This window comes from Balaenoptera borealis (assembly GCF_965194805.1).
Source record: "Balaenoptera borealis genome assembly, chromosome: 11".
In the NCBI taxonomy this organism is placed as follows: Eukaryota; Metazoa; Chordata; class Mammalia; order Artiodactyla; family Balaenopteridae; genus Balaenoptera; species Balaenoptera borealis.
In genome coordinates this window covers 3,444,752-3,469,048 of record NC_138868.1, presented here as the reverse complement: position 1 = coordinate 3,469,048, position 24,297 = coordinate 3,444,752, and the positions used below count along the sequence as shown (strand labels likewise).

At 56.2% G+C, this 24,297-nt stretch overlaps 1 protein-coding gene and 1 long non-coding RNA gene across 14 annotated transcripts in view; one reads left to right on the top strand and one right to left on the bottom strand.

Moving 5' to 3' along the window:
• Positions 1 to 24,297, top strand: part of ANO1 (anoctamin 1) — a 90,802-nt gene that overhangs the window by 45,546 nt on the left and 20,959 nt on the right. For 5 of the 12 annotated variants that reach the window (XM_082340603.1, XM_082340608.1, XM_082340602.1 and 2 more), the window contains 9 exons: positions 1,160 to 1,320; positions 12,793 to 12,875; positions 14,811 to 14,822; positions 15,447 to 15,518; positions 17,586 to 17,663; positions 18,590 to 18,664; positions 21,967 to 22,168; positions 22,342 to 22,453; positions 23,622 to 23,679. In XM_082340603.1, coding sequence (XP_082196729.1) covers positions 1,160 to 1,320; positions 12,793 to 12,875; positions 14,811 to 14,822; positions 15,447 to 15,518; positions 17,586 to 17,663; positions 18,590 to 18,664; positions 21,967 to 22,168; positions 22,342 to 22,453; positions 23,622 to 23,679 — 853 coding nt within the window. The remainder of the gene's footprint in view (positions 1 to 1,159; positions 1,321 to 12,792; positions 12,876 to 14,810; positions 14,823 to 15,446; positions 15,519 to 17,585; positions 17,664 to 18,589; positions 18,665 to 21,966; positions 22,169 to 22,341; positions 22,454 to 23,621; positions 23,680 to 24,297) is intronic. The other 7 variants (XM_082340610.1, XM_082340607.1, XM_082340604.1 and 4 more) reach the window with 4 other exon arrangements.
• On the bottom strand, positions 5,663 to 13,140 carry LOC309605180. 2 transcript variants are annotated; one of them, XR_014231279.1, is made up of 4 exons: positions 12,960 to 13,140; positions 12,701 to 12,811; positions 11,378 to 11,579; positions 5,663 to 7,226 (listed from the first exon to the last, which is right to left on the bottom strand). It is a non-coding gene; the product is annotated as an uncharacterized lncRNA (long non-coding RNA). The 2 variants fall into 2 exon arrangements; XR_014231280.1 differs by lacking the exon at positions 11,378 to 11,579.

Genomic DNA, 24,297 nt, shown 5'->3' with positions numbered 1-24,297 from the left:
GCAGTGCAGGGCACGGGCTTGACAGACAGAGCCCAGGGCTCAATCCCCACTCTGCTGTGTGGCCCTGAGCAAGTGACTTCCCCTCTCTGGGCTCGCTTCCTCATCTATGAAGATGGGATTGTCATAGCCCCAGAGCTGGTCCAGGCCAGGTGCAGGCTCCTGCCCACACAGCTAATGGCCCGTATTGTATTTTTCAGTATTAGTAGGAGAGAGCCTGAGTGCTGTGCAGGGCGGAGGAGGAAGGCCGCTGGGCATCGCGCAGCTCCCCATCCTGTCCAGTCACACCCCCTGGGCTTGAGCCCCAGACTCAGCAGAACAAAAGCCCTGCCCTGAGCCGGACTAGTATCCTGAGCAGAAACTCCCCCTCACTTTCGGGGTGAGCCCGGCGTGGTGGGTCCCCAACTCCAGGCAGCTTGTGGGTGTGTTCCTTCCAACCCAACCACCCGTCTCCCGGGACGAGGTCCGGGAGAACCATTTCTCCATCCTCTTAGGGGCCCAGAGTGTCCAGCGATGTCCGCAGGCTGGTACCCAGGCCTGCCCGGGGCCAGCTGTCCCACGGCGTCCCCACAGGGACTGAAGCCCGCAGGAACGGCGCTTAGCAGGTGCCAGGCTCACGGCCAGGGCTCAGGAGGGGCATGGCGTTTTCGGGCCTTGATCCCATTCCTCCTTCGGGTCTCCAGGGTCTTGTCAAGTCAGGACCTGGACAGCATTCCCTCTTAGCACAACCTTGACGGTGCCTGGTTATCAGAGGGAGGCTGGCTGGGACCTCGGCCTCAAAGATGAACGCTCACCGGCCACACGGCAAGTCCGATGGGTCCACACCCAGGACCACCTACAGATGTTGCAGGCTGGGTACAAAATTAAAATTCAGGGCCCTGTTCAAAAATCATTAAGACTTTAAGGTGGGGACAGAGTGTGAAACCGAGCTGGGGCCCCTGTGTGGCAGCACCTGTCACACGTCCCTGAAGCCCACCTGGGATGGAGAAGAGGGATGTGGGCGCCGGCAGAAGCTGGCTGATGAGCCAGACCATGACCACCACGGCGGGGACCCCCAGCACTTTCTCCCACCCGACATGGCTCCGGGAGGCTCCGGTCCACGTGGGCCGGCAGGGACCCTGCCCATCGGCCAGGGGACTCTGGGCTGCTCCATCTCTTCCAGCATGGAGATGTGTGACCAGAGACACAACATCACCATGTGCCCGCTGTGTGACAAGACCTGCAGCTACTGGAAGATGAGCTCTGCGTGCGCCACGGCCCGCGCCAGCCACCTCTTCGACAACCCCGCCACTGTCTTCTTCTCCGTCTTCATGGCCCTCTGGGGTAAGCCGAGCGCCGCCACCCCATCTGTGGGGCAGAGGCAACTTCGGGTGGGTCCCGACATTTCCTCCCTCTTCTTGAGGCTACCCGCAGGACCGTTTGCCAGGAATGCACACAGGAGGAACGGTCAGCAGAAAGAATCCGCAGGTTTCTGTCTGCAGGTTACCGGGGTCTGTACTGGGTCACGACCCACAGATACATCTGACCCGGCCAAGAGCCCCTCATGAAAAACCTAGGAGGGTGCTTTGCTCCCGGAACCGGGACCTCTTCCCTGGGGCTGGGATTTGTTGCTGCTTTAGAACAAGGAGTGCCGAGGGTTCTGCCTTCCTCCCTATGACGCTGGGAAAGCTGACCAGGCCCAGGCCCTGGGGCACAGCTCTCATTATCCCCCAGCACCCTCGCAGGTGTCACATGCCCATTTTACAAGTAAGGAAGCCAAGGCCCAGGGGGAGTTGATGTGACTTGCCCAGGATCACCCAGCTCCTGAGCGGCCAAGGTAAGGAGTGAACGTACGATTCCAGAGCCTGTGCCCTTAACCACTGGACTCCACTGCTACCTGGAGTCCAGGGCAGACGGCTCCTCCTCCGGGATTCTTCCTGAATCCAGGTCCTACCTGGTACCCATCTCAGGCCTGGGGGGCACGGGAGGTGGGTAAGTGGTGGCTGGATGCATTTCCGCAGACGTTTCTGGATTAGCAGATAAGCCTGTTTCCTCCTCTGTGGCCCCGTGACACAGCCTTTGCCAGCAGGGCCTTCAGGATTCGGGCACCCGTGTGCTGAGCCGTCCCCTGGGCACCAGAGCCCCAGTCTTTGCCCTCAGGGGCTCCCAGCTAGTAGGAGATGGAGTTGCACACAGAGAGGGCACAGGAGCCCTGGGGGAGGGACGTCAGCTCTGCCCTTCCCCGCATAACTCAACCCTCAGCTTCCTTGCCTGTAAAATGGGGGTGTGACAAGGATCAGAGACAGCGGGCGCAAAATCTCAGCCAGTGCTTAGCACGTACATGGCTGACTCTCAGTAAACGGTCCTGCCCTTGTGACCACAGACCACAGGCGGGGCTGCCTGACACACAGCGGGGGTGTGAGACTGAGTAAGGTGATGTGCCTTGCGTGTAGCGTGTGTACCAACCCGTATTTACCAAGTGCCTGTGCTGGGCACAGGGGAAACCATGGGAGGAAAAACCACTGCGTCCACTGCCTTAGTCCAAGATTCAGGAGGGCACAGCATGTGCAAAGGCCCTGTGGTGAGGGTGCAGGCCTGTTGAAGGAGCCTGCGGGTGCAGGGAGCAAGTGGAAGTGAGAGCAGGAGGACCCTGGAGGCCAGCAAGGGCCGCAGAGGACTTTGTGTTCTCGCTGGGAGGACTCAGAAGCCGGTGCAGTCGGCCCGCTGTATCAGAGGTTTTCTCATCTTAAACTTGAGTCAGAGACGGCAACTTACATAAGAAGCAGCTGGGGAGGTGATAGAGGGAAGCTGACCCAGCTCTGACTGGGGACAGCGGCGAGGCTTTCGCTCAAGACCCACGCGAGCTCCAGGGCAGATGCTCAACCACCCGCACGTGATAGCAAGAAGCTGTTTCTCCCGAGGGCGGCACCGTGGGGGGAAGAAGGCCAGTGAGAAAGCGCAAGAGCAGCAGTTAGCGGGCCTCTCGCGCCCTCCCTCCCTGGCCCTGGGCTCCCCGACTGTGTGCCATCTGTTCCCACTGTCCTGCCTAGACGCCCAGTAACAGCTGCGCCAAACTGAGGGCCTCCGATGGAGGAGACTCTGGTCATTCTAGAGGGCTCTTGTGCCCATCCCTCCTGTGAGCTAAGGAGATGCCTCGGGCTTGGCAAAGCCCGTGTTGCATGGAGCACAGGGGTACAAATGACAGCCCCCGCCCCACTCATGGACATCACCCCTCCACATCCTTCCCCCCCTTGCTCGGCAGTGGCCTGTAGCCCATGGACACCCGGGTAATAGAGACACCCAGGACTGTCCATCCACCCAAGCTCCGGGAGCTCAAAGCACAGCTTCACGATCAGTGCAGTCGTCATGGGCACGTGATGGTCCTCCTAACGAGGCTGAGAATGAGAGTCACAGGTCACCAGCTCAGCGTAAGGGAGAGATTTCCAGCAGTGAGTGCTGGGCTGGGCTGGCCTGGCAGGTGGTGAGCAGCCTGTTTCAGGAGGCATTCAAGCTGAGGTTGGAGGAGTCCTTGCCGGGGCTACCACAGAGCATGGGGAGGTGATGTCTGTGTGTGGTTCATGGTGGCTTATGAGAAGATTCCCCGCACCACACTCTAGCTCGGATGATTAATTCTGGCATCAATCTGACTATAAATTTAGGCTCAATGGCCATCTTCACTGAGCTGATGTGTACGTGTCTGACATTGGGCTGGATGCTCCTTGAGCTTCATCCCACCTTATCCCACAGCTGAGAAATTGTCCCCATTTCACAGATGAGGAAAGTGGGTCTCCACTGGCACGGCCAGGAATGGAGCCCACGTTGCCCTGAGCCTGTTCCGCCTCCCCTGCCCGCCCCTGTCTCTTTGGACCCTGCGTCTATCAGAACCATCCCTCTGCCCCCCACCACCCTCTGCTTCTCATTGCCAGCCTCCCTGGCCTTCCTCAAGATCTCTGGCTGGCTCCCTTCCTTCCTCTCTGATCGGGGCCCAGGAAGCTCCAAGCTGAGGCTGGAACACCTCCTGGCTGGGCACCCAGCCTCCCGGTTCCCCAGCTCCAAGCGGGGGAGTCTCACTCGTCAGCGTTCACGCCCACGGCGGAGCCCAGATGCACAGCTGCCGGCTAGACGGTTTGGTCCAATTCAGTACCCAGCTGTGCTGGCTGTGAGTCAGGATGGCTAGTCAGCAGGTAATAGTACCAGTCCCTGGGCCAGACTCAGGTTCAACTCTCAGCTCTGTCACCCGCCAGCTGTGCAACTTCAGGAAGGTGGCTTCAACTCTCTGGGCCCTGGGTTCCCCGTCTGTAAAATGGAGACAGTGGTTGGGAATGTCAAATGAGTCACGTCTTGTGATGTCTTAGGGCTGTGCCTGGTGCCAGTTGTCATGTCGTGCTGGCTGTTGCATCGGATCAGTGAGCCCTTGCTTCTTGAAAATGTTAAAACAGCCTAGACCCTTGGAGATTGGAGCTCAGATCTAACCTGTCACCTTGTGCCTGGGCGCCTCTGTGAATTATGTCACTTCATCTCCTTCAGAAAAGAACACTAGCTTTGGTTGGCTGGTTCCTACTGTGTGCCAGGCACTGTCCTGAGCATCTTATGTGAGCGACTCAATAATTCTCCCAGTAACTATAGGAGGGAAACAGGCTTTACTACCCCATTTAGCAGATGAAAAAATTGAGGCAACTTTCCCAGGGTTACACCAGCTAACAAGAGGCAGAGGCAAGACTTGAACCCCAGCTTTCTGGCTCCCCAGCCCCAAATACTTGACTCCTGGGCTTTACTCCCTCTGTCAGCGTTACTAATCAGGTCTAGCTCATGTGTGTGCTTATACCTGGCAGGCTTACCTTAAATTCATTCTCTCACCTGGAATAGTTTCCCCAGCTCCCTCCAAACAAACAGCCTCCTTTTCCCCCTCCAGAGTTCTGCACAGAGTTCTTCACAGGCTACCTCACTGGTCCCCACAACAACCCTGGAGAGAAACACTGTTATTCTCTGATGTGGACACGGAAGCACAGAGAGGTTAAGTGACTTGCCCAAGATCACACAGCTAGCAGATTTGTAACAGACATGATAGACCCGTGCCTGGCCCGCCGGCCTTCGCGGTCCAAGCTAGTGCCCTGGTCTCACCTCTCCATCCAAACATCCTCCACCCCCATTCTGTGCCCTCCTGGGGAAGCAGAGATTCACCATGAGCTGGCGGTGAGGGGCACACAGGCAGCAATGCCACTCAGCCCGCCAGGAGGCAGGGAGTTGGCTGAATTTTGTGCACCCCCTCAATGAAGCCAGCTTGGTCACGTCATGCTTCTTTATTGAGCACCTACTGTGTGCAAAGGGGTACCACTTCACAGCCTCCAAGGTGTTGGCCAGCCCTTACCAGTAGCCCCGTCCTTGGGAGAAAAACAGATGGTCCCATCCTTCCCCTATCCAAGATGCAGGGAAACGGGCAAATCTGTGTTTCCGCTGTTTGTCCCCACGTCCTCCAGCTCCACTTGCACCGTAGGAGACAACAGAGGTGCCTGTCTGTCAAGCGCAAGTTCAGTCTACACACCCCCCATTTGGGGGAGAAAGAAAAAAACAACAAAAAAGCCAAACCACTCTCATGAAGTACTTACGGAAAGAGGAGCTTATTATAAATCAAGACAGAAGCAACAGGAAAGGGCCTGCTGGGCTGAGAGGTGCCTGTTGACAACCCGCTCCTGCCCCCAGGGTGGAGGGAGACTCAGTCCCTCCATCATCCCCCCGGGCTCTTTCACACTTTACGCTGTCAGGCGTAATTAGCAGCGAGCTTGCCATTGTTGAGGGGTTTTTTTTAGTCCCTTATTCAGTTACTTGTTCATTACCCTCTAAAGGATCATTTTCCCACTGGTGTTTCTTCTCCCGCTGTGTCCTTTCTTTTCCTGTCCTCCAGCTGCTAAGGTTTCTGCTCGCACGGTGACAGAGAGCAACCCCAAACCTGACACTGACGGTAGCGGGGCTGTACCGCCCCAGGAGTCACCTCTGGCCGCTGTTTTCACGTGGCTTCCTCTCCGCTGTGGGGTCCGGTTTGCCCAGAGGCTGACCCGCTGGTCCTGGAGCCCTGAGCTCTGGCTGAGCTCTCCGCTGCCTGGGATTTATGACAATTCAAAGCCTTCATTCACTAAGGTGTCAACACGAAGAAACTTTGAGCTCCATTTAGCTGTTGGCACCCGGGATCAATTTTCTGAAATTATGGCATAATAATGGGGCTTTAAAGCCTTGTCAGTTCCAGGCAGAACAAAGGGGGTTATTTGATTTGAGCCTGGCTGCACGAAACTGGAGAAAGATGGTCCTGGCATTAGTGGAATGACAGGTGTGATTGAAACCCCTCCTGGGGGGGGCTGCACCCGAGACTCTGAATGGAGTGGGCAGGTCACCGGCTGAGTCACCCGCAGTGGGTGGGGACGAAGGGAGAGAGACTGCGTCTCTGCTGGAATTAAAAGGCCAGCAGCGGGTTTGTGAGCGAACACTTGTTCAGGGGATAAATAAATAGAATCAGTGAGAAAATGAAGGGCGGGGGGCCTTTGTGCGGGAGCCCTGTCTCCCCTGTGGGCCAACAGGTGGGTTTGTGACCGAAAGCTCGGCCTCTCTGTGCACCAGTGCTGAATCAAATCTCGGAGACAGAGTTTTGGGTGAAGTAGAAAAGGAGAGCTTTATTGCTTTGCCAGGCAAAGGGGGACATGCCAGTTTCTGCCTCGAAAAACTGTGTGTGTCCCCCGCCAGAGGATTTGATGAAGGGCTTTATGGCAGTGGTTCAAAGGGCAGGGGGGCGGTTCTCTGACAAGATTAGGGTGTGGTGAGCAGGGCCTGCACTCCCTTAATCTCATCTCAGGTGGTCATCTCCGATTTTTTAATTTATTTTATTTTTGGCTGCGTCGGGCCTTAGTTGCAGCATGCGGGATCCTCCGCTGCAGCACATGGGCTCCTCATCGCGGTGCGCCGGCTTCTCTCTAGTTGTGGTGCAGAGCTCAGTAGTTGCGGTGCGGGGGCTTAGTTGCCCCACTGCGTGTGGGATCTTATTTCCCCGACCAGGGCTCGAACCCACGTCCCCCGCATTGGCAGGCGGATTCTCAACCACTGGACCACCAGGGAAGCCCAGCGGTTGTCTCCTGATTTTGATGAATTTCTCTGGTCCCTTTAATCTTGCCCCGGGTGGTTGCTTGGCTGCTTCTCCCTTGATTAGCAGCTGTTTGAATCCACCCTTCGGAACTCAGGGACGGTCATGGGGGCTGCAGTCTTGCCTACAAGAAATGGGGGACAAAAAGGGCCCCCGTGCCAGGGAGCCCCACAGGGCCCCGCTCAGTTTCAGGTCACTCTCTAGTCCGGTTCCTGCAGCCCGAGGACATGCATCTTTGATCTCCACATTCAGAGAAAGGAGTCTGTGCTGAGCAGACGTCGGACTGTCAGCAGCCAGAGGTTTGAGAAGCTGGTCTCTGCTCTCAGGGATCTTGTTTTAAGGAGGGTGCGGCCCTGCCTGCCCCCCGGGGCCTCCGAGGCTCAAGAGTGCCTGGCACAGGTTTGGGAGACAAGACCCCGGCCCATAAGGAGCTTGGACCTCACCAGGGAGACGGGGCTGTTCTCCGGGCAGCTGCAGCAGCGCCCCAGCATCCGTCAGAGCCTGCCCTCCGTGGCCTGTGAGGTTCCCACGGCAGGCCTGAGAGTCTGTGAGGTTCCCACGGGCACAAAAGACCACGGGACGGCCGACCCAGGAGCGTCTAATGACACGTCCAGGATCGTGCCACAGGGTCAGCAGCAGCGTTTCAGGGGAGGGTGAAAGCTCAGAAAGGTGGGGGGCTGGTCAGCAGCCAGCCCAGGAAGCATCCAGAATTAGGGAAATTGGGGTTAGGCCTGGGAGTGAAAGCAGTTTGGACAGGTCAAGCAGGGCCCGAGGGAGGTAGGGTGGGATGCGGCCTGGGAGGAGAGCCGAAGCAGAGGCCCGGGGTCCTGTGGGGGCAGCTCATCTGATGGATAGAGAGATGGATGGAAGGAAAGGACAGACAGTGAGTAGGTCAGTGCGTCCAGACGCCTGTGTGGACAGCGCCACGTGCAGAGCTTGTCCAGAACGCAGATTCCAGGTCAGCGTGGTGTGCAGGAATCTGTATTTCAGCAAGCCCCCTGCGGTGCGGCTTCCGGTACAGCCCACACTCTAAGAAATCCTGGGGGAAATGGACAGATTGTCCCCTCCCCACGTAACTATGCGGGTGTGTCCTGGTCCATTTTCTCTGCAGCTCCAGCGTACAGCAGGGGCACTTAAGCCCATAAGCAGGATCTGTACCCATTGTTCTGTGATTCTTTTTTTTTGTTAATTGATGTGAAATTTACATAACATAAATTAACTGTTTTAAGTGCACAGTTCAGTGGCATTTAGTACACTCACCATGTCGTGCCATCATTACCACCATCCTCCCAGGTGGCAACCTGGGGCCCATTTAACAATCCGTCCCTTTCCCCTTGTCCCCACCCCTGGCAACCACCAGTCTGCTTTCTGCCTCTATGATGGATTTATCTGTAGATATTCTGGATGCTTTGTATAAATGGAACCAACCATATGTTTTGTTCTATCGTCAGCCTCTTAATGAGAAGTGGTGGAGATCCTTCAGGTGAGCCGGGTCATGGAACCGCTCCTCTGTCAAGCCCCTTGCCACAGGTGGGCCCTGCCCTGGGCTCCGTGGCGCATCGGCTTATGGATGCCTCACCGTAGGCCCCACAGCGGGCACTGTTATCAAGCCCATTGTACACACGTGGAGACTGAGACTGGCAGGCAGGTGGGGGGGACGGTCCCATGCCCAAGCTCATACCTGCTTTGATCCACGGTAGATCCAGGGTCCATCGCTCACCTGCTGCCTCTGGGCTCCTCTACAAGAATGTGTTTGTCTAACACTGTGTCATTAAAACAAATGTGTGAAGGGAGAAGCTCAAACACCTGCTTGCACCCTGGCCTGGGTTCCCTCTTCACTACCTGCGATTTCCGCTGCACTGCCCTCTGGGCTCTGGATTTTGGGGGGATGGTCTTGTCTCCTTGGCCCCCTTGTATGGCTGCTGGGGTCAAGGCCATCTCTTCATGTCTTTTGTACCCTGGACCGGGTTTGGCCCACAGCTTGTCCTCATGTGGGTGGGAAGCCACACCCCTAACCCCAGTCGATCTTGGGGTCAGAAGTCCTGGATCCAGGTTTCTGCTGTATATTAACCAGTCACCTGACTCCTCAGGGTCTCAGTTTACCCATCGGTGTGAAGGAGTGCGTTATCTCTGCGCTGAGGGCTTGCGGGTGGGATGAAAGGAGATGCCCCAAGCACACCCAGCACCTGACACCAGGTAGACACCCCGTTACGTCTGTGTGATGTAGTTGGCACGTCAGCCAGGAGAACCATTATTGGGTACCTTGAAGGGAAGGGATGGGAACCTGCCAGGACCCGCTGCTGTCCACATGGCTGGTATAGGGAGGGAGGGCTGCAGTAGCACAGCTGCAAAGGAGAGGCCCTCGGTTTTCTTCCTGCCTCTGCCCAGTCCAGTAGCAGGTGGGTTTCCACGCTGCTCACGATGCCTGATTCTGAGCTGAGACCTCAGGACTGCCCCCAACTCAGCACTAGCCCTCCCATCGCCCGTCCTACTGGCCAAGCCTGAACGTCACAGCTCCGCTCCTTTGCTGCAGAGCAAAAGCATGGCAAACTCGGAGCCAGAGAGCCCAGGCAATAGGGCATGGTGGGGTCTGTGGCCCAGCAGAGAAGGCATGCCCAAACCTTGACAAATGGATTGTCACTCCTTGGCTCCAGCCTCCTGGTGCCAGAGTTTCTGATTTTTAAAAGAGAAGCAGGAAACTCATGATTTTATATAAAATGCCTGCATTTCTTAAACATAGCCGAGCACAACAAGCCTTGTCTATGTACCATCTCTACTCCTTGGCCTCCAAGGTGTGACCTCAGGTCCAGTCTCGGTCCTGGTCAACCTACAGATACCCCTGGGAGAGGGCCCTTGTATCTATCTTAAGACATTTAACAGTAAAATTCTAGAGCAAGAATGCCTGGGTTTAAATACCAGCTGCCTAGCTGTGTGACCTTGGACAAATTACTTAACCTCTCTGTGCCTCTATTTCCTCATCCATAAAATGGCAATACAAGTTTTGCTGTAATCATCAGACTTATTATGACTACAGTTGTTATTCCCGTAAAGAAAATCAAATATCTGTGCAGAAGGTCGGTCAAGTATGGTGGTTAAGTGTAGACTCTGGGGTCAAATAGAATTCGGTTCAAATCCCACTCCTGCTGTTAACCTGAAGTTGACCTTGGGCAGAGCATTTAATCCTGAGTCTCTGTCCTCATTTGTAAAAGAGTGAGTGGAAATCACTCCTACTGCATGGCGTTGTTTTGAGGGTTCGTGTAACTGGTGTCGCTAAATCACTAGCACAGAGCCTGGTGCAGGCTGAGTCCTCATTAAAAGGTAACAGTTATCACACTGCAGGCTGGTGAGTGGAGGGAAGGGGAGGTCCAGGAGGTAGAGGTGTGTGTCGGTGAGCCTAGGAATGGGGAGACATGGGAAGGCTGAGACAGGGAAGGTTAACAGGCCAGCTCCCCTGCTGTGAGTGGAGCCAGCCCTCCTCCCCCACTCAGCCCAAGGTCTCAAAGGAGGCCTTGCCATGGGCAGTCAGAGGAGGCTGGAGAGAGACCGCTGTCAGAACACAGTGAAGGAGAGACAGGCCTTCCAGAACTGGTGGCAGTGTGGGAATGGGCCCCAACCAAGGGCCTCCACTACAGTGACCCAGGGACATGCTGAAAGAGACAGAAGGAAACATCCTCACACCTTCCTTCTTAGGAGGCGGTGCAGGCTGCAGATGGGCCTGCCCCACCAGCCATATGTGTCTGCTGAGAGTACATTTGTATCACAGGGAACTACATTTCCCAGGCTCCCTTGCTGTCCCATTTCCTGGAAGGCTCAGCCAGTGGGAAGCCCTGATGGGGGACCAGAAGGCGGGAGGAAGGGAGAAGTCAGGGTATTTCTCCTCCTCTTCCTCTGCTTCCTGGGGCACCTCTGGCAAAGGTTTCGCCTTCTCCCTGGCTCTACCTCCCTCCAGAAAGCCCTTCCTCCATGATCCTAGGTTCTGGGCAGCTCCAGTTTCTGGCTCTGGGGACACCACCTCCCATTGTCCCGCCACCCCTAGATAGGCAGCAGCTTCCTGCTATTGCTAATCTCTGGGTGGTCTCACCATCCGCTGCTTGTCTTCTCGGCTCTTCCATTGTCTATGTGGCCAAGTCCCAGGATTAAATTACCCCAGTCCGAAAGACCTAAGAGGTTCCTGTTTCCTGGCTGGACCTGGTTGGTACAGTAGCTAATACTTGATGGGCAGATACCCATTTTGCACAGATATGTGCAAGCTCAGAGGCCCTGTTCTCACCTCACCTTAATGGAGAGGCAGGCATGTTCTCTGAACCAGGAGGTGAGTCAGATTCAGACCCATCTCTTGCCAGGTCCAACGCCTGTATTCTTTCCTGGTGAAGGATGACATTGGAGAATTTGCACTAAAGTCCTCATTGAATGTCCATCTTGACACTGCCACTTATCAGATAAGCCATTTAATTCTGCCAAGCCTCAGTTTTCTCATCTGTAAAATGAGGAAAATTATAGCACCTCCCTCCTATGATTACTATGAGGTTTAAATGAGATTAATACTTCACGTGATAGCTCTTTGAACAGTGCCTGGAACATAGCAGCTCAAGAATCCGGAGCTCTGGTTAACTTTATGGCCACCCTTATCACTACTCCAACCCTCAGCCTCTGCTGATTTTCCCTTATGGGTTGGAAGAATTAATGATAAATGTTTCAGTCAGTGGTATCTCCATTTGCAAGTGTCTACTCATAAAAGCCATTCATTCATTCAGTGAGCTCTCTTGAGGCACCTGTTTGTGCCCGACACTGGGCTCTCTGTGGGGGACCCAGATGACAAGGCCCCATCCCTGCCCCACACCCCAGAAGGGCCACGAGACATGGGACAGAGAACATAATTGAAGGTGTCGTGAACGGCATGAGCAGGAGAGGTCCCAAGAGGAGTTGGTTTCTTTCCTGACACTGAGGGGGATGATCGGAGGCTTCCTGGAGGAGGTGGCATTTGAACTATGCTTAGTCTGTTGGGAATACAAAGCAGGATGTAGCAGCTAAGAGTGCAGCTCAAAAGTCAGGCCACCTGCAGGGGTTTGAAGCTTGAGTGAGTGGCCTTGGCTCCCCTTTCACTCTTTTGGACCCCACCTGTGACTTGGGGCCCCCAAGATCAGTGGAGCAAGATGGTTAAGAGCACAAGCTCTGGGACCAGCCTGCCCAGCCCCTCACCGGCTGGCAGAATAACCTTGGCTGGGACTCGGTTTCCCTGTGCCTCAGTTTTTTCAACTGTAAAGTAAGCAATAGGGACTTCCCTGGTGGTGCAGTGGATAAGACTCTGTGCTCCCAGTGTAGGGGGCCCAGGTTCAATCCCTGGTCAGGAAACTAGATCCCACAGGCATGCTGCAACTAGGAGTTCACACGCCACAACTAAGCAGCCGGCAAGCCGCAACTAAGGAGCCCGCCTGCTGCAACTAAGACCCAGATAAATAAATAACCAAATAAATAAATAAATAAGTTTTTTTTTTTTAAATGAGCGATAGATCATCCCTGCCTCACGGGGTCAGTGGGAGAGCTGAACAGTTTAATTCATGTGAAGTTCTTGGTCCAGCACTTGTTGCCCTCACTTACCAAATGGTGCAGAAGAGGAGAATGCTTTCATGGCATCTGATGTCGTGGGGCTTCTGAGCCCCTAACTTCCCGGTTTTCCTCCCTCCCTGCAGCCGCCACCTTCATGGAGCACTGGAAGCGGAAACAGATGCGGCTCAATTACCGCTGGGACCTCACAGGCTTCGAGGAGGAGGAGGTGAGTGGGCTCGGCAACCGCACCCCCCGTGCCCTCCCCCGTGTCCCCCCCGGGCCCCCACCCTGCTCCTTCTGGGAGACTCACGTGGAAGCCTTAGGTCCTAAAGCCCAGGCGAGGCTGCTCCCTGCCTGCTTCTCAGTTCACCTCCCTGATGTTTGAATCCCCCGCAGTTGCCAGGGCAACCGTATGATGTCTGTTCTAGTGTTTTTGATCTCCGTGCTCACATGGACGCACCACCCAGCAGCATGGTCGGGGACTCCGGCCAAGGCTCACCATGCTGATCTCATCCTGTCTGGGGGCAGCACCGCGGGTCTGGGGAGGGGATCATTACCACCCACGAGGCTGAGTCCCCAAAGGCAGCCGCGAGGCTTTGCCCCAGGCGCCAAACCCACGATCCTTAGAGCCAGCTCTTGGCCTGCAGTCGGACGTGGCTGAGAAGTGGGGCAGATCCTTCCCTAATAGAGGGAAGCCACGTACTGGGCATCTTCGTGCACCAAAGAGAAGGGCATTCGGGATCGAATGGCCACTGCGATGGCAGGTGGACCCCCCTCCCCGGGGTTGCTCAGGAGAAACTTTGCCACTGCCCCATCCCGAATTGCCAGCTCCAGCCAGAATCCCCATGGTATGAGTGGGAATAAAAAGGAACAAGGTCTCCCAAATAGCAGAGCCATTAGGTGTGGCCACAATGACCACAACTTCATGCTATGAAATCTTTTGCTCAGTTTTTTTAAAGAGAAACTGCTCATCCGTTTTCACTGTAATGTGAAAATCTCTTCCATCATCTTTTTAAACATCCCTATTATTATATTTCCCCACACATGCACTCCCTCCAAGACTGGATCACTTTTTAGCCAAATGTGTAGCTGAGAATCCCCTGTGCAAGCTCTGTGCTGAAAGTATTGTCAACAGACAAGGGCACTAGTTTGCTGGAAGAGGCACCAGCTTAGTGGAGACGAGACGGCCTCTGGGACCAGGCTGTCCTTGCACCACCCTCGCTGTGTGACCTGGGGCAAGTTGCTTAACCTTTCTGTGCCTCAGTGTCCTCACCTCTCAAACAGGGATGGAGGAGTAGGGTTTGAGGGGGTCTCCCTGGGTCAGCAGATATAAAGCACTTCAAGCAGGGCCTGGCACCAGCGGGTGTCCCTTAACCCGTCTCCCACCTCTGGGTTCAACCTCTTCCCCAGTGGGTCTCATCGTCCCGTTTCACAAATGGCGGGACCAAGGCTGATGCAAGGAGAGACACGCGGCTCCTTAGGAGTAGAGACAGGCGTGGAACTCCATCCCCTATGACGGGCCGTGGGTCAGCTGTTTGCCAGAGCGTGTTCTAAAGATTCAAATAGAACAAAAAGCAGTGTTGTCTTGTTATTTTGGAAGTAGACTTAGAACATCCCTTTTCATGATGTCCATGGGGTTGGGGCAGTTCGACCCCTTGGGGACCCGTCCCATGAACTCTTCACCCTGATGGCTCAGACCCTAGATGGTGGGGTGGCGATCAGAGCCACTGGGTCCCCAAGGGCCCTGAATGAGTCCCCAAAAGCGAGCCCCCCACGGCTGGCCAGGGCCTCTTCTGGGGTTAATCACCCGAGACGAAGGGGCAGCCTCTCCGCGACAGGACCCCAGGTGTCCGCTCTCAGAGCAGAAGGAAACCTGTACCCAGTCATCTGGCCTGTGTGTTCCTTCCCTGAGTCTAAGACAGTTCAGCCCAGCACTCCCTCGGGAATTACCTAGACCATGTGACCTGCAGAAGCAGCAACACACATGGTCACCCTAAAGTAGCATCAGCCTTTAGCGAGCCCTCCTTATCCACCCACGTCCAACTACCTTCATCCAGGTTCTTAAGAATATCATCTTTAGCAGACGTAGCCTGTTTCTTAAAAAAACAACACAAGTAATGAAATCTTTTTGTTTTTGTTTTACGTTTCTGGTTCCCGGAAGGAGGCTGTCAAGGTTTGGAATTTTTTGTCACTCCTCTGTCTTCCGGTAGCCTGTCTCCCTGGGAGAGGGACCTTCTCGCACACCTGATCCGTCTGTTTCTGCTGAGCGGTTCCCTGCAGCTCTTCCATGGCGGGCAGGGGTCTCCGTTTCCTCCCCCACCTCTGGGTCTCTCTTAACCCCTGTTCTTCTGTTCCAGTGCCCTTCGCTGATCTGCTCTGGGCTCCCCCGAGGTCTGGTGCCTCTGGTCTGCCCCCGCTTGCTGACACTTACTGCCATCTCTTCTGACCCCCACGGCTCCAGATAGGATATTCTCAGGGGCCAGTTCATGGCTGGGTGTTCAGAGTGAGTGGCCTGCAGGATGGGCTGCAGCTTGGTGCAGACTGACCTGCCTGTAGGACACAGAGCCCGATTCTGTGGCATTCCCAGTGGGCTAGGGTTCCCCACAAGGTGGAGAATCCTGGATGAACTGCATACAATGAGTTCTAAATTGGAAATGGTACAAACAGCCAGCTAGGAACTGGCCCCAAAGGGTGTCCAAGGGAATGTCTGGGCTGATTTTGCCATGCGTGCTCCTGTTGAGGGTCTCAAACTCACAAAATTAACAAAGGCTCCCCGCTGACTTGGTTTCTTTCACAGGACCATCCAAGAGCCGAATACGAAGCCAGAGTTTTGGAGAAGTCTCTTAGGAAAGAATCCAAAAGCAAAGAGGTACGGTGGCCGCTGCCAGTTGGCTTTCCCAGCAGTAAAACATTCTACATTCATCAACATTTCAGACCAGGGATCAGCAAACACCGTGTAGTTGGGGGGCCGGCCCCCAGACAGGGCCAGATAGTAAATATTTTAGACCCTGCAGGCCTCTGTCATAGTGACTCAACTCTGCCATTGTAGGATAAAAACAGCCATAGACAACAGGTAAACAAATGGGTCTGGCTGTGTGCCAATAAAACTTTATTTATAAAACAAGCAAGGGGCCGATTTGTCAAACCTGCTAGAGTAGAGATCTACCTTCTTGATCTATCCTGAGGGTGATCTCAAACTTCAGCCAACATTTCAACATCAAGAACCGAGTAGCTTTGCAGCTTTTTTGCTCTGGGTGGTCATTCTGTCCAGCCCTCCAGTTCTACATTGAATGATGGTTGGAAGGGTTTGCCCCAGCAGGGTCCCTGAGCAGCTGGCCAGTTCCTTGTCTCACTCACAGACCATGAGAATGAGAGAGAGAAGTGTTTTTGTGATGTTCCTGAAGCCATCACCTTTTTTTATAACAAATGCCTTTCTTTTCCCCCAAAACCTCTCATTCAAACTGGCAGTCATGTTTGCAGCCTGAATTCTCACAGACCTCTGGGGGTGCTTGGTTATTTTTTTAACGGAGCCTTTTTATATGACATGGGACAAGCACAGAGCCCCTGGGCCCTTGTCAACCTCTCACTGAGTCTGGAAAGTCAGGTCTTGAAGGGATGGGGAGCAATTGCGGACACTCTTCCCAGATCCCGGAGTTCTGGGCCACATCTGCACCCTCGGCTGCTGGGAGTGACCAGAGCAAACCCCTGCATTGATCTTTTCTTGTCATTGTGTCCCATGGACAGAGTTTGCTGGTACAGAGTGGCCGGGGGTCCTAATTACCAAAAGTCACCTCTAGGGGGGCAGAGTGGGTGCAGAAAAACCCCCTCTCGGGCCCCAGTTCCCGTAACAGAGCAAACGCCCAGCTCAGTCCTCCTGCAGCCAGAAAGCGGGTGCACTTCCCTGCGCTCAGAGTCCGAGAGGGACCGCGGGTGCAGAGAAAATAAGCACAAAAGCGTGAGTCCTCGCCCCAAATGAGGAGACAGTCCGTTTAACTTAACGCATCCGAACGCCTGCATGTCCCGTGCACGTTGCCTTCAGAGCAGCCGCCCTGTGGCCTTGAACCAAGGGCTCCAACAGCCCCCCCACCCCGGGCTGCGTCCCCTCTCCTAAAGGGGGAGGCGTGATCGCCACTGCTCTGAAGCCCCCAGGCCCCCACGGTGAGCCACCACGACCCGCGTACAGTGCGGCATCCTCGCCCACGGCTTTACGGTGGCCCCTCGTAGCGTGAACGTGGATGGGATTTCACTCCTTCCTAAGGGAAAAAGGGCTCAGTGGCCCACGTCACATCCACTGAAGCCAGAGGCTCGACCAAGCCCGAGCGCCCGGCCCGGGCAGCCATGCCAGATTCCCCGGTCAATCTGCTTCTTGGCTTTGACCCAAGCTCTTTGATCACAAGAGAGACAAAGGTCGGGGTTCGTTTCTGCCAGCCTCTGGTGGTGACGCCAGGCCCTGAATGCCTCCGCGGGGCCACACCCTCCCTTGATTTTCTCCTCCGTTTCCCTGGCTCCCAACTTTGTGGTTTTAATTTTTCCCCCAGCTACGGCACCAAATTTGTTTAGGAAAGAAAAGGTCCACCCCTTCGTTGGCGTGTTAGGATTCTGAGTGTGGCTTCCTTCTCGTTGGCGTAAAATGCTCAGGGTCATCCTCGCCTTTGCATAAGATGCACCGTCCGAATTACGGCCACCGTCTGGTGAGAGGGGCCCTGTGGAGCCCACCGAGCTTCCAGGCTGGAGTTTTCATTTCCATTACCTTTGTGGCAGCCTTTCTTTTAGAACGTGGGTCTCTGCCATCTCCGATGGGTTTAAGATGCCCAGAGCCTGAATCAGCCCCAGCAGCCGGCACAGCCAGGGATGCGCTGGCTGTCCAGGGGGCCGATGGGGGCCTGGGTGGCGGTCTCACCCCACGGTGCTCTCTTGTTCCCTCCACCCGCCCCAGAAGCGCCGGCACCTTCCGGAGGAGCCCACAAACAAATGGAGGCAGAGGGTTAAGACAGCCATGGCGGGGGTGAAATTGGTACATGTCACGTCGGGCCGTTGCGAGTCTTGAGTGTTTGCAGATGACCAAAGTCCACTGTGTTTTCCTCAACCGACTCTGACTGCTGTATCATCCTTTTAACATTCACATCCACGTTCCTTTGCCTTCCTTCGGCACCCCCGGGCTGTGACGTGTGTTGAGATGTCTGTGCATGGCTATGGTGGGTTCATGGTGGGGAGCTCGGCTGTCTCTGGAGCTTGTGAAACGTGCCTGTCACAGCTGCCTGCCAGCGGTCCCTGGTCTCATTAACATGCATGCCACCTGCCCTGGAACGCGTGGCCTCGGGTGTCATGCCTGCCACCATTCTTTGACCTTGTCCATGCATTTTTCCCGTTAAAAATCCACCCCATTCTTGAAACATCCCAGGTTAGCAACAAGCGTCCACTTCAGGTCCCTCCAGACCCTGCTCTCCCTGTGCCAGAGCCTTCGGACCACGTGTCCCCGCTCTCCGCCGTTGCTACGTGGCGGGCAGCGTTTGAACTTAAGAGTGCTGGTGGCTTGTTTCAACTTGCTCTGCAAAGGAAAATTACTATTATGGTCTGGGTGGCGAAGGAAAACAGCTTAGATCTTCTGGCCTTGGAAATGAGACCTTCAGCCAAGAAAAGGAGTCCGGGCTTCTCCCAGACGGGGGTCTGATCATCTAATTTAGAAAAGCCTCTGGCACCATCACGCCCCGTACACAGAGGACTCACGTTTTTAGACAACTATTATTTCTATCATTTCGTAGCATCATTTCATCAGGGATAAGGCCCCAGATGCCAGATGTTTGCATTCGTTCATCATCATTTTTTTTTAACCGTGTTTCTGTTGTCCAAGTTGTTCACGCCCATATACATGTGCACACACACACACATCTGTCCACTGGGATGGTCCTCACCGCTGACCCAGCCCTGTTCGTGTTGTAGACGGACAAGGTGAAGCTGACCTGGCAAGACCGGTTCCCAGCCTACTTCACCAATTTGGTCTCCATCATCTTCATGGTGAGCTCTGGGAGGTAAAGGAGGGAGGTGTACCAAGGTGTGCGGTGTTCACCTGGATGGGGCCAGCCATCCTCGTGGCAGTTGTGTTCAACCCAGGCTGGGCAGGGTGATGGGGGGATTCCACCAGCCCCCTAAACTGGGACGGGGCCAGGGTTGTGCAGTGACCCCCAGGGGGCTTCCCAAGCCCTGGGGCCCGTGCGGCGGTTTCCTTTGGTCCCTGACACACATCTTTCGTTCTGAGAGTGACACATATAAGTAACTAGTCATTCAAACCCAGGAGTTCACAGGTATTATTTAAGACAAAACGGAGGGCTTTTAAAGAAAACCAGTCAGTGAAGAACACACAGGACAAAAATCAGGACGATGCCACTCAGGTGCTGGAGGGCCTGTGACGCCAGGCTCATCCAGACGCTGCTGATTTGAATAAATTGCCAACACCGTGGCCGGCTCTATTAGGGGATTTCAATCCCCAGTTAATTCGGCTGCATCCCTGGAAGGCCTCAGGCCCGTGCTAGCCGTGCTTTCATTCCCCCCACAATGGGTCAGGGCCACCTGTGGTCACTGTAGCAATGACCTTGCTATCAAGGTCATCCGCATGGCTGCTGTGGACCAAGGGCTGGGCTGTGCCCAGTGGCCTGAGGGCCTCACACCTGCCTGTCCCCCTCCTGCTGATGAGGAAACGGAGGCCAGAGGTCTCACCCCCTCCCCAGGCTGGAGGCCAGACAGACAGTCTGCCCTGAGACGCCCCCGCCCTTCCGTATGAACTTGGAGACACACAGGTGGGCTTGCCTTGGTTTTCCACTGGGGGTGGCATCTGAGGCCCCCTAAGCTGAACAGTTTGAAGCGGAGGCAGGACTCCGCTTCCCCTCACACTCTCTCACACGGCAAGAAGGACCTCTCTGATGTAAAGAAGTCCATGGTGGGGACCCCCGAGACCACGGGGTGGGAGCCACTGGGGGGTGGGGGGAGGGCCGTTGGGCTGTCAGGATGACTGGGTGGCAGTGGGCCCAGCCGTGTTTTGAGGGTCCTGGAGCACACCCCCCAAACGCACAGGAGTGCTGGCGGGGTAACCTAGGATGACGTGGTCCCTGCCCGGAGCATCCCCGGGGCTCACCCCATGGGGGATGGGGTGCGGGAAAGAGGGGACTCAGGCACCAAGGTTCAGCCTCTCCTGGCAGAGAAGAAGCAATGTCAGCACAGAAGGTCCAGCAAGGGGGTGACAGGAGGTGGGAGGCTGTGGGCCCTTCTGCGCCACGGCAAGTTCGGACAAGAGCCCTCGGGTTACATGTCACTTCCTTGAATCATCTTCAGGGGGGTTTGAGTTTCTCTCGTAATAAGGATCAAGGTGGTGGGCAGTGGAGGGCTGGTCTGGCACCTCCGTCAGGTTTCTCTGGCCTTCTGCGCACCTGTCCTGTGCCTGTGTCCCTCTTGGTCACAACATGGCTGCTCCACCGCCAATATCACCTCCATTTCCAGGCAGGAGGAAGGGGAAGGAGACAGAGGCCAGCGGAGGCAGCCCCTCTTTGAATGTGCTTTCCCAGAAGGCCTGCCCACACCTCTGCTTGCATCTGGCCACCCCTGTCTGCAGAGAGGCGGGGAAATGGGCACATTGTCACTGCCGCAAAGGTGGGACAGTGGGTAGGGAACTAGCTGGCCCTTAAGGTACTGGGGACCCCATCACAGATGAATCAGTTTTGTCCTGCACTCGGGAGCTTCATTCTCCGAACAAATAGCAATGGAGCACCTACAAGGTGCCCCCATGCTCCTGGCCCTGGAGATGCTGGTATGAGCACAATGGCCGAACCTTGGCCCTCATAGCCCTTTCCTTCCAGAGGGGCAGGAGGTGACGCAGCTATAGGGCTTGTCATGGGGGTGCACCGGCCCTCTGACAGGGAAAGGGGACACCTCGCTGAGTCACCCTGCAGGCCTGGCGCCCCGTCTGCACCTCCACACACAGGCAGGAGGGACGTCCCAGGGCCCAGGGCGGTGCCTTCCCCTGGGAGGGGCCTCTGGGCAGGAGCGAGGGATTTTCCCAGGAAAGCCCGCATTCCGGGAGCTGGGAGCTGGCGGGGAGAGGTACCCACACCTCACCACAGGGCACCCCCCCTTCATCAGGACGTTCCCCGGGCATGTGTGGTCACCGTTCAGTCACCCGCAGATGTGGACAGCTACAGAGTTACTGGTCCAAAATTTACAAGAAGAGCTTCCTGGGAGATGCCCGTCGCTGTGGCCTCCCTGTGGGGTGAAGCAGCCACAGCCCTTCCGAGCTGCAGTCAGAGGCACACAGCATGGCTCGGTGCTCCCCCAGGGCTGTCCTGGGGGCCTCGCGGGGCCGTTCTGGCAGGGGTGGGCCTGCACTGCCTCAGTGGGAGTGACACGCCCGGGACCCGGGACACACAGAGGGTGCGGTGTAGTCGGGCTCGGGTGACCGCGCTGCACAGCTGCCCTCCATTCAGTGTCCCCTCGGGACTGGGATTTGCCGGCGTCCTCACGCTTAGGGCAGGACAGAGTGAGGACAAGGTCTTCCAGGGTGCGTCAGGGCCTTGGAGGGCAAGGAAGAGGAGCCCGGGCAGACAGACAGCTCCACGGGGAACAGACCTGTCATCCTCGCCCAGCCCGCTCTCTCGAGCAACCGCCAGTCCAAGTTTCAGGGAATGTTCTGGTCCCACAGTGGTTTGGGCAAGATGAGGGTCTCGTTCCCAGGGACAAGCCGAAGGGTGTGGGAGGCTCCTGGGGAGGTTGGGAGAAGGGACCCCATCCGTCTGTCCCAGCCAGGCCTGCAGCGTCGCCCGGTGGGACCAGACCACCCCACGCCCCACCCACCTCCTGCAATAGCATTGAGAACGTCACTGCTTCCACACACGGTCATCCAGGCTCGGGGGAAGCCCCCCCTGTAGTCAGCCTGCCGTCGCACGAGCCAGGCAGCTACTGGGGTTGCAGCGACCCTAAATCCTGTCAGGGACAGGGGGCAAGATGTCGCGATGCCCCATAGCGAGCAGCAGAACATTGCGTTCCAAGCTTGGTAGACCCCCCTGGAAAATCCCAGTTCATGCGCTGGGTGACCTGGCCTGGTGACCCAACCTCTCTGTCTCCTCTTCTATAAAACAGAATCTAGCCACTCATTCATCTGTGAAGTTAGCACCCATAAAGCCCGTGGCATTTGGTGGGTGTCAAGAAACACCCATCTTTGTTTTGAAGCGGAAGTGCTCCTGGGTGGGGCCACAGCTGGGCCCAGGGAGCCAGAGGAAGTGGTCCGATGGGCCCAGGGGGACCCATCCAAGAGTCCCCTCCTCCCTCCGCAGATCGCAGTGACCTTCGCCATCGTCCTCGGCGTCATCATCTACAGGATCTCTACAGCCGCCGCCTTAGCCATGAACTCCTCCCCCTCCGTGCGGTCCAACATCCGGGTCACTGTCACGGCCACGGCGGTCATCATCAACCTGGTGGTCATCATCCTGCTGGACGAGGTGTACGGCTGCATAGCCAGGTGGCTCACCAAGATCGGTGAGTGCCCCGGCCAAGCCCTGGAACCAGGCGGCCCCAGGTCGCCTCCCTCCGGCTGTGGGGCCTTGGGCTGGTCACCCACCCTCTCTGAGCCTCACTGCTGTGACAGCTGAGGGAAGTGGTCAGCCTGGCCCGGGGCAGTGGCTCAGCAGCATGTGTCTCACTCCTTCTAGAGGTTCCAAAGACCGAGAAGAGCTTTGAGGAGAGGCTGATCTTCAAGGCTTTCCTGCTGAAGTTCGTGAATTCCTACACCCCCATCTTTTACGTGGCGTTCTTCAAAGGCCGGTAGGGGCTTCTTCAGTGACTGAAACGCACTGCTTTTCCCCAGTCCAGTACAAGGCTCCCCTCCCTCATCTCTCTTCAGGTGGGAGGCACCTGGGCCCAGGGCAGAGCAGTCAGTGTGGCTCCCACTGCCGCCGAGTTTGGGAAGAGGTCTGGCTCCTGCTGGGCCCCCAGGGAACAGGGTCCCCTGGGAAGCAGGGACCCTAGACATTGGGGACACCAGGCAGCAGGGACCCTGGGAAGCAGGAACCCTAGACATCGGGGACCCCAGGGAATAAGGACCCCGGGAAGCAGGGACCCCAGGGAACCGGGACCCCAAGCAGCAGGGACCCGGGAAGCAGGGACCCTAGACATTGAGGACCCCAGGGAACAGGACTCTGGGAAGCAGGGACCCCAGGGAACAGGGACCCCAGGCAGCAAGCTCCAGGGGGTCCCACAGTGGGGGGGATGAGGGCTGCAGGAGAAGATGCAGGAAGGGCAGCCGCTGGTGTTCCAGGCTGGTGGGGGGTGTGAACCCCATGCCCTGACCCTCTGGAGCCGTCCTGGGTTTATCGGGGCCTGTGGCCCACCCACCAAGACTCCCCACCACCCCTCCGCCTAGGGGCTGGCAGGGCTGATCCCAGAACCCCTCCCGAAGTCACCTTCCTCGGCATCATGTGATTTATAAGTACCACTCCACCCTGGGGTCCTGGAGCTGGGCCAAGGTGCCCAGGCCCCCCTGAGAGCACCCACATCGGAGCAGGCTCTCAGAGGCCCCCTACTCCCACATCCCACAGGAGGCTGAGAGGCGGCCTCAGGGACCACCCGCACCGCAGCCGGTCCGCGGTCCCCAGCGTGGTTCCGTGACCCTGCCACGGCGGGGGGCACCCTCTGCCCTTAGGCTGCTGTACCTTCTTCCCCTCCTGGGCTCCCTCCCCTCCATCTGCCCTTCAGCCTCTCGGTTTCCTGTTGAAGCTATGTTTTCTTACCCACCTGTTGGTTTGGGAATCACATGAATGTTCGACCAACAGAAAACCCCTGTGGCTGATTCTTAGTCGGTGAAATGGGCGGAGAGAAAAGCCTGTGAGGTTCCGGAGGCTCTGACCTGGGGAATCATGATACGGCCCAGTCCCCACCTGGGGTTCTCCCCGAGCCCGCTCTCCCCTCTCTAAATGAGCCCCAATTGTTGCAGGTTCGTCGGACGCCCAGGCGACTATGTGTACATTTTCCATTCTTTCCGGATGGAAGAGGTAACAAGATCGTACGCACTGCTCTGCTTTCTTGGTTCTGTTCACACAGTAAACCTGACAGTTCCCTGCCCTGAAAGACCCCTGCTCTGTTCTCCAGCTGCAGGGATGGGGCTTCGATCTTCTGTGGCCTGTCCATATAGGATTACCCTAAAAGGAGAACGTCTCTTCAGGGTCATGGAAGCCAAAAAGTTACACCCGCTTTTTTTTTTCTTTTTCTGTAAGACCTTGAATGTTTTTCTCTTTGGTTAAGATGAATTAGTGAGGAAAAAACAGGACTCAGCCAGACTTCTTTTACTTTAACATTGAAATGCCCACCTCTCTCCTCGCCAAGCGCAATGCTGGTGATCTTTGGCTTCTGCTCAGCGATTCCGGCCACTCCAGGTCTGGTGAGTCGTCCAGCTGCCTTGTGCCGCTGAGTCCTGGCCCCCAGACTTGGTCTGTCAGCTCCGTCAGACCAAGCCAGGCTTCAGGTCTTAGGGAAACCAGTCCGAATTCCCAACTTCCAGAATAATTCAGCTTATCGGAAAAGAAGGCTCTTTTTTATCAGGGTCTTCTTGATAAAGATTCTCTGAAACAGGGTAGGGAGGATTGGGGTGGGCATCAGGTACGGGGTGATCT